At 36.8% G+C, this 14,191-nt stretch overlaps 1 protein-coding gene across 1 annotated transcript; it reads left to right on the top strand.

Moving 5' to 3' along the window:
* Positions 1-1,410: 1,410 nt before the first annotated feature.
* On the top strand, positions 1,411-3,841 carry LOC135195317 (uncharacterized). The gene is made up of 2 exons (XM_064221579.1): positions 1,411-1,430; positions 3,454-3,841. Exons 1-2 carry the CDS (start codon positions 1,411-1,413, stop codon positions 3,839-3,841), a joined length of 408 nt encoding a protein of 135 aa, XP_064077649.1.
* The last annotated feature ends 10,350 nt before the right edge of the window (positions 3,842-14,191 follow it).

The following is a 14,191-nucleotide window of genomic DNA, read 5'->3' as shown; positions in this document are numbered from 1 at the left end:
ATTAATCCACATTTGTATAACACTTCACCACTCATATTCAGTGCGCGAACGCACGTGTGTGTTTCCGTGGTGCCTTATTTCTTGCTACTTATATAAGCAATTAAAAGGGGCATCTCAGCTCCAATATTCAAAACTGTTTCTGGTTTAGTTGAAGTAAAGTGAATAGTTTAATGGCAAATGTTATAAGGCTGTGGCAGCATATCAAGTAAGCGCTCAAATACAAGTTTATCTCTCTCTCTCTCTCTCTCTCTCTCTCGTCTCTCTAACTCTCATCGCTCTCTCCTCCTCTCTCGCTCTCTTTCTTCTTTGTCTTTCTTCTCCTCTCTCTCTATCTCTCTCTCTCTCTCTCTTTCTTCTCTCTCTCTCTCTCTCTTCTCTCTCTCTCTCTCTCCAAATATACGTGTGCAGTGAAAATCGTAAGGCAATTTAACTGACTTTTTTTTTCTTTTAACATTAAAGGGTGCATCCAGTGAACCGAATATCCCATTGTTGTTGGGATGTTTCTCTTGCTTGTTGTCTCTAATTAGTTTTCGTTTAAAATAGAATTCATAATCCCATCCATAGAGAATAATCTTTATTCCTATGCCTACCTGCAGAGTATTACACGGCAGAAAATGGCTTTCGAACCGCAAAATCCCTCTCAGGAATAATTTGAAAAAACTGGAAAAAATCGAGGAAACAAAAGATAAATTTTCAAGAATCTGGTACATGATCAAAAGGCTACAGGAATCCCTAGGCAGTCTTAAAACTGTGGAAACAAAATAACAATCTCGCACGGATCTGGGATGCTATCAAAGGAGTGTAGGAATAATTAGACAAAAGTACAGAAAGTGACCAGACTCCTTTGAATGCAGCATTCATTATTTCCACGTCTTCCAGAAACACGGGATGAGTGAGGGTGCGACACGACTCCTCTCTTCCTTAGCTGAAGTGCCTCCATCACCTATAGACTGTTCTGATGGGACCATTGGACTCCCAACCTCTTCTCCAGACCCTATCTCTCCCCACAAGCCACCGTCGTGGATGTGGATGAGAGTGATCATGAGGGGTCTGTCGGCTGGAAGATACAAACAAGCAGAAAGAAGAAAAGAACCTCTTTCTGCTAGACCGAAGCCCCACAATCTTGATTCACCTCACCGAAATCTGAAAAGAGACGTCACATAGTAAATCACAATTCGGTGACGTTAAATGCAATATTGGAGGGAGACAATTTTCTCACAGGTTCTGACACCCTCATCTCACACAAAATCCCATGCAAAATTAAGCATAAAGTGGCTTATAGGATAACCTCCCTATTTCAAAACCTTGATGCTCTTAAAGGGGATAATTTCAGACCTACTCCACCGCCCCCCCCCCCCCACCCCCAGGAGAACTTAGAGACACTCCCAAGCAGGGCCACTTCCACTGCAAATGACGGAGAACCTCCGAAGGTGAGTGACTGCCCACACCCCCTGGCTAATCCCCATTCACCCAAATGGTCAATGCTTTCATCTCCCATCTTCTTGAGTAGCCATGGATTCATTAGATATAATCTCTTCAAATATTTTTTTACCTCAAGCGGAACATTCCTCTCCTAAACATGTTCTCTGGCCCCATGACCTTGTCATCTGGAATTCAATCCATAAAGACTTCAGAGCCTTCTTGACTTCACTGATGCAAGTTACAGATCAAATCTCAGCTGGTCACCCAAAAGGTGGCCTTTCTTTCCTGTGGCACAAATCATTAGACAACATGGTAAATGTGATGATCTACAGATTACTGGGGCTTCAAGTGACAGTAGGGAACTCTGAGATCCTAAAAATTAATGTTAATGTGCCCTGGGAAACAAACAATAATTTTGATCAATACAGCATGATCCTAGTTGAGGTACACAGTATTATTCACGATTCTCCTGCTGATCATATCTGTATAACTGGTGACCTTAATTCTCACCCAACAAAGCAATTTTATAATGAACTTACTTCTGTCAAAATCATGCTCTCCTAATTAGCCATGCAATGCTCCTCCCTCCCTCCTCCTATTCCTATGTGCAAAATAGAGTGGACACAATTACATCCTGGCTGGACCATTGCATCACAACCATTCAACTTCATGATTCTATTATGACCTGCAATATTCGCTGTGATCTTGCAACGGGCTATGATCACATCCCTTTACAGGTGTCATTCAATACCCCATCCCTCACTACCATGAACTCCCTAACTGACCGTCCACTGGAATTTTAAAAACCACAAATAACCATATACTTTTGGGTGACTAAGGAAACAAGGATGCAATCAATAGTTTAACGTGCAGATGGCTTACTTTGTACCAACACAAACTGTAGAAATGACCACCACAGGCAGAAGAGATCCGAATTAATTCTATTCGAACATAATATTCCGGTATGCTTGCTTTGGGCAGGGATACCTTTTTTAGATTTCGACAAGGTAATTCATGTAATATACCTGGATGGAATGACTTGGTTAAAGATCTGCATGCATACTCAAGAGAAATGTTTTTACTGTGGACGCAAAATGGTAGCCCAAGGGAAGGATACTCTGCATTACTAATGAGACAGGCGAGAGCGCAGTTCAAACTTGATCTCAAGCACTGCATATTAAATGAAAAGCAACTAAGAGGTGGTGCAAGATCTGCAAACTTAGAGTCCAATAATTAGCCTCGTCTTTGGAAAGATATCCAGTCCTTAAACCCTAAACTAAAAAGTTATCGCAGAGAGTAAGAGAAGCAGTAGGAGACGAGGCTATCGCAAGTATGTAGGGATGATCACTTCAGCAATTCCTGAAATGCATAAATGATCAAGACCTCCAAAGGGAAGTAGATAACCTCCTTACTGGTAGCATTCAATTTTATTTTGAAGATCGTGTTACACCAGGAAATATCAGCAATGCCCTAACCAGCCTACCCAATAATAAATACCCCGGCTGCGATGGTCTTCCCACAGAAGCCCTTCAAATTCTGCCATCTGATAATTTACATTTTGCTAGTAATGCGTGCATAATTCGCAATTTTTTCCAGACTTCCTACTCTTAGTTCATTTGATACCATTAATCAAAAATAAGCTAAAGGATACAGATGACCCTGGAAACTACTGGCTGATTGCAATCACAACAATCACGTCAAAGATACTTGAGCAGTTCTTCTAGTGAGGCTTGTCACCTTTCTACAAACCACTGACAACCAGTTCGGATTTAAAACACACCACTCAACTGACACTTGCATCTACATACTGAAAGAATTTGCTGAAATATCATCAGCCTTTCCTGTGTTCCTATGTTTTGTAGCTGTGAGAAAAGTTTTTGACAGAGTAAACTACCTGAAGCTCTTCCTAAAGCTGCATAAAAGAGGCACACCTCTATATTTAATTGTCATTTCATAATGCTGGTTCTCCACACTGCAATTCTCTGTCAAATGGGATAATGTATTGTCATGAACATTTGGTTACCTAAACAGGCTTCGGCAAAAGGCCATTCTCTTACCATACCTGTTTAATATGTACACAGATGCCCTTAATGTCAAACTGAACTCGCTCCCAATCGTTTGTATTGTCAATGAAACAACTAAGAACAACCTCTGTTACGCCGGTGATATGGTTCAGATATCCCCATTAGTCGAAGGTCTCCAACGACTCATCGACACTTGCCGCCAATATGCAGAGGAATTTGATATCCTACACAATGAAACTAAGACACAGTGCATATTCCTGCTTCTGAGATCCCTTAAGCATATTGCAGAACCACAAATTTTCCTTGGAAATCATCGGCTGGAATTTGTGCAGGAATTTCCATATTTGGGTCACATTATCATGGACAACCTAAAAGATACATCAGACACAGAATAGAGGTGTTGCAACATGATTGCAAGGAGGTTTGGCGTCAGTCACTGAGAATTGAAACTGTTGCTTTTCCGCTTATATTGCTACAATATCTATGGGTGCTCTCTGTGGACGAACTACACCCGGGAGACTACTGTTGTTCACAATGGCGCTTTGAGATGCCTCACAAAAGCTCCTTGCTACCACTCCACCACACAGATATTCATAGTAAACCACCTGGACAATTTAAGTCATTTTAAAGCGAACAATATCCAGTCTGATCATCCAACTGCGAAACAGCATCAATTCGTTCATAAAAGCATCCTAAATAGTGAGGCAAGAAGATCTTAATTAGGGGGAAGATGGGAAAATGAGGCATCTGTTCCCTAAATTACTTAATCGGCAGAATCTGTCTTTATTATAATTTTGCCACAATTATTGTTATTACTGGTATTTTCCTTTATTCGTTATTACTGTGATTATAATAGTTCCGTTACATTAAATTTTTTAACTATTCTCAATTTTATTACAGTTATTACCATTATTTTGATTACCATCTTTTATACTACTTCAGCAAGTGTGGATATTGCCTATTAATAATTTTTTATAACGTTATCTTACGTATCTATGCATTATATGGTCTTGAGCTGAAATAAAACTTATTATTATTATTGTTATATTCACCACAGTTACTTTGAGGATTTATGCTTGGTATTTTGTGGTTAGCGGTTTTCTATGGTTATATCACATAGAGGTGGTTTTCTTGGTGTTTTATATTTTGGTGGTTATCTAGAATAGCTTATTGCATGTAGCCTGAGGCAGGGTCTTTAATATTGGTGGTTATGTAATCGAGGTATATTTTTTGGGTACAGGTGCTGATTAGAGATTACCAAGGTTTCCATTTGAGGATTAATGAGGTTTTGCAGTATTAGTGGGGATTAATGGGGTTTTGTGGTTTTGGTGAGGATTTCTTTTGAGGTTAATGGTGACTTTAGGGTTTATGAGGTTAGTTAGACAAGGGAATGTGGCTGTTTGCAGATTTTTGGAATAAACAGGTTGTTTGGTGTTGAGAGGTGTTGAGCGGTGTCTCGAATGAGATTATTGTTGATGGTTTCCTTGGGAGTTGGATACTCATAGGGTTTTCATCTTTCTGGCAATTTAGATGATGGCATTCCATTGTGAGGAATCTGAAGGGTTTATGCATGGATTGCTACTAATTTGTTTGTGGCAGTATTTTTTGTGTGTGATGTACACTACGTTTAGTAGTATGTTGAAGGAGTTTGAATATTTTCTTTTTTTTGGAGGATACTGTAACTGTTAAGTGGTGTTAGTTTTTTTTTTTTTTTCGATGATGTGTGATTTTTAGAGAGGTTGTAGAATTTAGGTTGGGATGCCTAACATATAAATGATGGTCAAACTTTATATATCCTGAGTAGTAGTTCTATAAACATTATGGGGTGTTGCTGTTGTACTTATCAGATGAAGTGTTAATTGTTGAGTTGTCTGTTAGTAATAAACGTTTTTCCAGTGTTTTTTTAAAAAGGGTCAGTGGATAGGAATCGTGTTTATTTTAAGTAGAAATTTCATCTTCTAGTAATTGACTGTGAGGTTGGGTGTGTGTTAGGTCATGACAGATACATGTGTGGAAGTAGGATTTTCTTTCTAAAATACATAAACTTGCATAGACTTGTGAGGGTGGCAGTTAGAATTTGTTCATGGTGTAACACAGACAGACAATAACTTAAGAGAATTCCCAAGTTGTTATAACGAAGCTATTTAGAATCTACAGCACCTGAGGCATGGTCTTCATCATGGCTGATGAGGTCATGGATTACTACTACTACAGTGACCAAAATCTTTGATGGCGCTCGTGTGGAGTCATCTCAGGATAGCTTCTGGGGCTAACCAGGAATCTGCAATACTTCTACCATGTGGGTGCAGGAAGCACTTGCATGGTATTCAAGTTTAGCAACAATGGAGACAGGTATGGTTCCTCCATTGGAAGATGATGATTCTACACTTCATCAACAAAGGTGTTTATGAAACACCTATATGGAAAACACAAAGTGGTAAAAGTTCTACCTACACTGGAGAGCATTACAGTTCCTCCACTAGAGGAGAATGAAGAGGATAATTTTTTCATCGCAGAACGTTACATAGTTCCTGTGATCACTGTTATGGTGGTGATAATGATGGTCGCAATGTGCATTGCCGGGGCTGTCAAATTGGGATGTAGCCTAGGTAGGAGGACACCAGTGTCGGAGTCACCCTGAATCATATGGCAGGATAAATTATGAGAAACTATGTACCAGTGGCCAGTCTAGTGTGCGCCAGGTGGGCATTCTGGTGGTAGTCCAGCCCTCTTAAAGGCACTGGAAATGATAGTAATTGAGTGAGGAAAACCCGAGTGAATCACCCAGAAGATCCATCAAGAAGGTAAATAGTAGAAAAAGAACTTTGGCAAACTTTTGAACTTTTTCAGTTACTCAGAAAGGAGCTGAAGTGCAGTGGTATTTTTACTGAATATTTAGCCCTGTTTCTATTTTATTTCTGATAATTGTGTTTCTTTCACAGATGGATTCGATTTGTCATCAAAAAAATGAATTCTCTTACTGATAATATTGTTTCGAAAAATACTGATTGATTTTTGACAATGACAATATTGTGACTTTTTCTTTAATCAAGATGACTATTACAGGAGTAATTGTGTTTCAAGATTTTGGGATTTTAAATTAATTTTACTTGCTTTTCATGTTAGTTCTTTTGGGGAAATAAAAAAATAAAGACTATTTTTGTATCTCAGAGTTTGGTTTTAAACATGGATCAAGCAACTTGATCTAGCTGCAAAATTTAATACATTGCAATAAATGATTTCTCTACCTTGAATTAAAACAAGGTTAACTAGACCCTTATAACACACACACACACACACACACACACACACACGCATATATATACTTTTACAGTTGTAGTGACAGGGTTTAAGCAAAATAACTGAATTTAAAATTCTGATTTTCCAAAATAATATACAATTACAGTTGCTCTGTCTCGTTCCATGGCACTTGTGGCATTAATTTTACCATTCACAGTAGCAAGGGAAAAGCTGCCACTAAGGTGCAAGCAAATACACTATCCTAAAAGATCACGTAGGTACATAAGTATATGGATCGAGAAACTACGATTAGGAACACGCAATAATACTATTCAAGGGGAGCACTGTAAGCGAACGTAAGCGTCCCTAGCAATATGGGATATGGCACCCAAATATTAGCACTGACAGAATGATCTACGTGAATCTGCAAAGAATTTGACAATGAAAACACTGATGTTTGTAAAAGCAAATTTACACAGTAATTTGTAAGGTTTCGTTGAATATCAAAACTTTGATATGCATTAATGTGTTGAATATAACTTGATTTAAAAGCAGTAAAATATGATAATTCGTATTACTATAACACTTAAAACACTCACTGGAGCTCATAGGTATACGAGAATGGCAACAGGAAACAGTTGAAAGTGGGAATGAGTGTTACGAACAGGGTGACGGGCTAACAGAACAAATGTTTGCTTTTAGTTACTTTAAACCCATGAGGTGATGGGCGTGGAGTTATACCAGGGCATCGACCAAAGGATATGGGGAACTTGCAGGGCTTCACCAAAGTAAATCAATAACCAAGCAGGTAGGCGATTGTTAGATCGACCCGCAGAGAGAGTCTTCGATTCACAGTTTGAGGTTACTTGATGTGGAACAAACTATAAGCTAAGAGTTAGTGCAAGGGTAAGTGCAACTGGAGAGGCTCCACATATACCCGATTTTATAACTGGAACCATCCTGTTCAAACTGGATATTGTTGTTCTCTAAAGATGATCAAGGTCCTTGAAGGGGCTATTCGTCTCGGTGCGGTCTTCCATTTCCAATGCTAATCTTCCAAAGGAACCTTAAAAAGTAACTGAATGCTGGCAGAGAAGGTGTGAACATAGGGAGAACAAAAGAAAATCACGTGGATCGAGAGATGCAAAAGTCATGCAGGTGTGAGGAGGTGGAGTTGGAACACTAGGATCTGATGACTATGGAGCAGGACAAGGTCAGGTAGATGGTTGGAGTAAAGCAAGAATAACCTCCTGTGAGATGTGTGTATTTTTGCGACTCGGCAGGAAGTCCTCAATTTAACGGCTTTTGCCAAATGAGATTGGGGATCATACTATAATTGAAAAAGTGGTGTAAGTCCCTGTATGGGTGACTTGTCTTAGGATCTAACAGAGGTCAGTAACTAACACTGATGGGAAGAGGACACCTCAAAAATCATCATTCAAATATCAAGAGGAGAAGGCCATTAGGATGGTTTCCATCTTCATTTGTTGTAGGAATACAAAAGTAAAAAATCTGCTGAGTTAAAATACTCTCAAGGGGCACTTAATCCGTTCGTAATGCGAAAGGGAAATTCTTGACTGGGTCCTAAGTTAAAAGGTTATTACCCTGCTTCTTGCTGTTCCTCTCCATGATATTAATTTTACTTTATTATTTCAAACTTGTTCCCTCAGTATTCTACATTTGCCTTAAGAAAAGAAAAGAAAAGAGGATCCCAAGTGGATACTCATAATACCTTCCCATTCAATGAATATGTTAGATAGTCTTACGATTGTGAACATCCGATGAATCTTTACAAGGACAAGAGTTCGTAATTTCTCTCTCTCTCTCTCTCTCTCTCTCTCTCTCTCTCTCTCTCTCTCTCTCTCTCAGTGTAAAAAATTAATTAACCTGCATTAAGTTAAAATCCTATCCAAAAAAGCTTTTATTTCCTGTTATCAAAGTCTAGGGTTATACTTTATTATTAACCATCAATGAACGTGGTTATGGACAGATTTATCCTGTAGAGAAGCAATATTAAGTGCCATCGATTTGAAAAGAATCGGGGGTGGGGGCGGGGGGAAGAGGTGCCAATACTTTTGTAGCCCATAAATTCATTTATGGCCACTTTTACCCTGGCTAAAATCACGAATCTGATGTTGGACACTGAAGGACGTAGCGTTTCTAGATCCTGGAGTAACGACAATATATATATATATATATAATAATAATCTAATATCTATATATATATATATATATATATATATATATATATATATATATAATATATTATATATATATTGTCGTTACTCCAGGATCTAGAAACGTTACGTCCTTCAGTCTCCAACATCACTGTGGTGAAAGAAAGTTTTATGCAACTTAATTTTGTTTACACTCATAAAGTAAATTGCAATTATATAAAATTTCACAAAATCCAGTATGTTAAGAAATAAGAAAAGAGTATATGTATATATATCATGTCTAAGGGACGAAACGTCTTATGTACCACTTCCTGATTTCTTAGATGCCTCTACTTTCTTTAATTCCTTAATTCTTTCCAATATGAAGGTCTTATATTTATTATTTATCTTCTTGTTCACCATATATATATTATATATATATATCTATATATATATATATATAATATCTATATATATATATATATATATATATATATATATATAAATATTAATATATATGGTGAACAAGAAGATAAATAATAAATATAAGACCTTCATATTGGAAAGAATTAAGGAATTAAAGAAAGTAGAGGCATCTAAGAAATCAGGAAGTGGTACATAAGACGTTTCGTCCCTTAGACATATATATATATATATATATAGTATATATATATATTATATATATATATATATATATATATATATATATATATGCATGACCGTTATAATCTTCCTACAAAATTGAATGTTGCCTTGTCCACCCTTGCGTTTATCATAGTTATCCCTGTGAGCTACCTGTATTTCCTTTAAAAGCAATATATATGAGTTTTCATTCTTCAGCAACCAATCATTGACCCAATATTCTTTTTCATGTTTTTTTATTGTTATACTGACTGCAACGGCACAGTCTGAACATAGTTCATTATGAGATATCCCCCCCCCCCCCCCCCCGCCCCCACCCCTCCACATCCGAACTGTGTGGCTGCCAACTTAATCTTTTTTAGAGTCTCCTCCCACTCCGTTCTCATCGTACAACCAGATCGACTGTGAGTGGCCCGCCTGACAAATCCCATCTGACGTGAGAGGTCGGCCTAAGGCTGGACCGGGGAAACCAATTTACTTCAATGTTTCTTTATTTCCAACTTCTCGTAATAATTTCTTTATTGCAACTTCAGAGACCAGTTGTCTAATGAATAAATTGCTCAAAAAGTTACTGTAAATACTTAAGAAATCACAAGAAGCTTAAAATTCGTTAAATACAATGAAGCTAAAAAACACAACAGTACTACAGACTGCTAACCAATCTTAGGAGGAGAGAGCAAAAGACAGAATGCTTATACAGAGAGTCAACTCGGGTAAAGTTGAGTAGAGGAGGTTTTGGCATTTAACTGGGGGACTAGTTGTTTGATAAGCAGTGACTCCAGTGTAAGCAATTCCTGAGGATTTTATGCTTGACCTACGATGCTGAAATCACTTGTTCGATGGGAGATATAAATTTTGGAATGAGACTGATATTAAAATGTTCTGGATTGGAGATCCTACTATAATTCTCCGATGAGAGTCGATTCTCACCCGCAGTAACCTCCTCGTGAATCCCACCTGTGCCCCAGAGTTACACTCAGGGAATGAGAGAGAGAGAGAGAGAGAGAAGAGAGAAGAGAAGAGAGAGAGAGAGAGAGAGAGAGAGAGAGAGAGAGAGAGAGAATTCATTCATAGATATGGCATTTTAAAATTATTTTCGTCAACTAAAATTGTTACCTGTTCACAGAAGAGCAGTCAGATTGATAATAGAATTTTCTAATTGAACAAAGGCAAAATGATCATTATTTTACCATTTTTAAAACTATCTCATTTTTCTATTTAAATCCTTTTGCTCAGTATATAACGATTTATATAACTGTAGAACACCCGAAGTCCTCACAAATGGCTCTCATGTTTGAAAGGGAGTTAACTAATTCATGTGCAGCTGAGAACGCTTCAAGCGCACCAAACCTGCACTATGCAAGCATAGTTAAAGGTGCTCTGCGCAATGCTGCTGCTGCTGCTGCTGCTCTCTCTCTCTCTCTCTCTCTCTCTCTCTCTCTCTCTGACATTTATACCTTATCATAAAAACATTCGCTCTATTCCTCACCTGTGTGTTGGTGTGTGCTCGCGTGTGTTAGAGCTTTATATTATATATTATAAGAATAGCTAGAAACTCTCATGAAAAAAGCTCCGAGCTGTTGTATTCATATTTAAAAAGTAATACTCTTAACATTGGAATCTCGAAGCCATTCCCATGAACTTTTCTCGATGCAGTCATTATTTCTTTTACAAGGGAATTATCACTTTTGACAATGATTTGCTCTGAAACAGCATCAAAGTTCCTACTTAAGAAAATACTAAAATTTTATAGGTAATTATTATTATAAAAAATAATTTTACAAACTATAATAATCTTTAAACAAATCGTTTGTCGTTCTCTTATATTAGCTGTATGTGTGTGTGTTTTTTATTTTTTTTTATTTCGTGCATGTTGTTCATTTCTATAATAATGTCATCTCCGATTTCACAAATTATATTTGTGATAAATTGAGGTTTTAGTACCTTTTAGCTTTTCTCATTTGGAGATATCAAAACATTTCTCATTTACGTTGCACTGGCAGTTAAATTGGATACTAAAGCGAGGCATGGAATGATTCATTTCCTTCTTGAAAGGGGCCTTTTCAAATCCAGTGTGACTTTAGCAAGGACCGAGTGGTAAGAAATCTGATTTAAAAAAAAAATAAAATAAAGCTTCAATAAATCCTCGGAATAAAACAGTTAAGAAGTAAACGATGATGCACATCTCGCAGGGAATTCTCTTCATACCAGAAAAACACTGGGGCATGAGGAAGCAATTCATGTTTTTTTTTTTTCTTTATTTTTTTAATTAATTAACTTAGAAGTTGTCTGTTGGCTGCCTTATGAGAGGGAGGATTTGCAACGATAGAAATAGTTGATTGCCGCTTCACAGGTTGCAAAGAGCCCAGGCTAGTAAAGAAATAATAACTTTTATCACTGCTTAATAGTTAGTTAACAAATGGCACATACTTAATTAACAATTTCTTCTACAAGTCGAGACATCGTTGACATAGCGACGCTAAATTGTCACTGAATTTAAGAAAATGTCAGAGTAATCCTTTGATGAAATATAATCTTTTTTTATAAGTGTATATGCGAAAATGTTGCCTGAAAGTGTGCCTTCTATAAAAAAAACTTATAACATCCTTTGTATTATGAACATTTTAAAAAGGTATTCCTTAAAAAAATTCAAATAGCAACATACAATGAGACAAGACCATCAGTGGAAACACATCTTTCTCTAAGCCTCTATGGGAGAGGGCTGAAACTTCAAAATAAAATGCGACTAAGTGACATATCTTCCAGCCTCTATCATAGTAAATAAACAAAGTAGCAGGGGAGAGAGAGAGAGAGAGAGAGAGAGAGAGAGAGAGAGAGAGAGAGAGAGAGACGACATATATTTGTATTATGAACTATTATAATCACAGCAGCGTCTATGACTTCAGACGTAAGTGATCCACATAATAAGTTAATTTTAATACACAAAATGTCAAATATTCCTACAAAGGGCTCATTATTGCACCTTAGTTTGTTTATGTGTTTGTCTAAGTTGTGTTTAATTACTGTTTAGATAGCAATATTTTTATTTTAAAAAATTTTGCCCAAAAGAACATTACAATACTTTTATGTATCGTCCTGACTTTATGCATGGTGAATATTTTCTTAATTTATGAAAATAGCCTACTGCAAAGTGAAATTGCATAAGGTCAGAGGACTATTGTTTTGCGCGAAATTCGCTTTCATTTCTTATCTTTGACAAGATGAATCCTAGCTATGCGACCGATATCTGGTTAAACCTTTTGTTTTATGATATTTTGCTCAGAAATAATATTCTGTCAAAAAAAAAAAAAATCTTTATCTGCTGCAAACCATTTTTAGGTCAGTAGTTTGGATACTTCTTAAAATAAGAAACTCCTTTTACCACTGCTCTTTTAATAGTTAAGTATCAACGTACCTTACTGAATAAGATATAAAGATTGTAAAGGCTTCAAACATAACTCTGCGTGTATATATTATATGTATTTGTATTAAAATTATTCCCCGTTGTTTGTTTTTCGAAGACATTAATGTATTGCTAAAAACAAGAAGCTGATTTCGGTGGTTATGTAACCCTTTTAAAATAATTAGTATATATTTTTCACACTGGTTAGTAGAGTAGAGAAAACAGTTTAATCGTCTCGAGAGTTTGGGGATTTTTTGTAAATGTGATCGAATACTGGCTATAACACGAGCTGAAGAGAGACCAAGGTGTACTGAGGTGCAATTCATACCATTGGAAGAATCTGGAATTTGACATCATCAGTTTACCTAAGACTATGAGCATATCAGAGGAAGCTGGAAATCTGACTCGAACGTGGGAAGATTCTAGTAAAAGGAAATACATTGTATGACACTGGATATTTTGGGATTTCTTGTGTCATTATATCATCTTTGAACGAAGTGCTTCGGGGTAAATTTTACGGGGTCTTATCAGGTGAATTTGCAGTAAACAGTGAGTCCTAAAAGGGAATATTGTTTTCCATTCTTGATTTTCCTTACTGTAGATTTTTATGTAAGAAAAAAAATAGTGGCTGGATATGGAAGAGAAAAGGATGATTGTGAAACTCGCCTAATAGACTGCGTCTAAATCTAGAGGATTTTGTTCAAAATACAACTTTTAAAAAGCAAGAAAGTAATATGGATGCATCAATATGAAAAGAGGCCGGTTACCGATTATCAATTAATCTGCTTTGTATTCTCGGCCATCTATTATTTACAGTGGAGTTATGTGTTGTTATATGAAATTAGTCATGTGATTAACTATACGTAACAAAAATTCATAATCACAATTATGAAGCTACTACTTCAGTGCATATGATAGAATTAGGTTGATTTTGCTGGTCTTTACTTTTCATTGCCACTGAACTGTCATTCATCAGCACAACCTATGGCAATAACATGTGAAAGAGCGGTAATTAAGGAGTCATCACTTCGTGTCATGAAAGTTACCAGGAATCTGAATTTCCCACCTAAATGGACAAGGAACGAACATCCTCAGTACATACACGGTGTTCAGTTGTTTTTTCGATATGCCCAGCTTATATTTATCTGAGTATAGGAAAACAAGTATTTACATTGTCCGCTGTTTCTGAAATGGTTAACAGCCACCAAAGGCATTTAATTTGGTAGACTATATTGTGATAAAGTGGTTGTGAGTTTAAATTAGAACTGGAATGCAAAATTTTGGCCAAACGTCAATCCCTGGGA

The sequence above is a fragment of the Macrobrachium nipponense genome, chromosome 16 (genome assembly GCF_015104395.2).
Source record: "Macrobrachium nipponense isolate FS-2020 chromosome 16, ASM1510439v2, whole genome shotgun sequence".
NCBI lineage: Eukaryota > Metazoa > Arthropoda > Malacostraca > Decapoda > Palaemonidae > Macrobrachium > Macrobrachium nipponense.
The sequence above is the reverse complement of the archived record's forward strand: the minus strand, read 5'-3'. Positions and strand labels throughout refer to the sequence as shown.

Excerpts from the sequence above, each read along its gene's own strand:
- LOC135195317 (XM_064221579.1), top strand. The coding sequence starts at position 1,411 with ATGACGGAGAACCTCCGAAG. Across the intron at positions 1,431-3,453 it reads ATGACGGAGAACCTCCGAAG|GCTTCGGCAAAAGGCCATTC; the intron begins GTGAGTGACTGC and ends TTACCTAAACAG.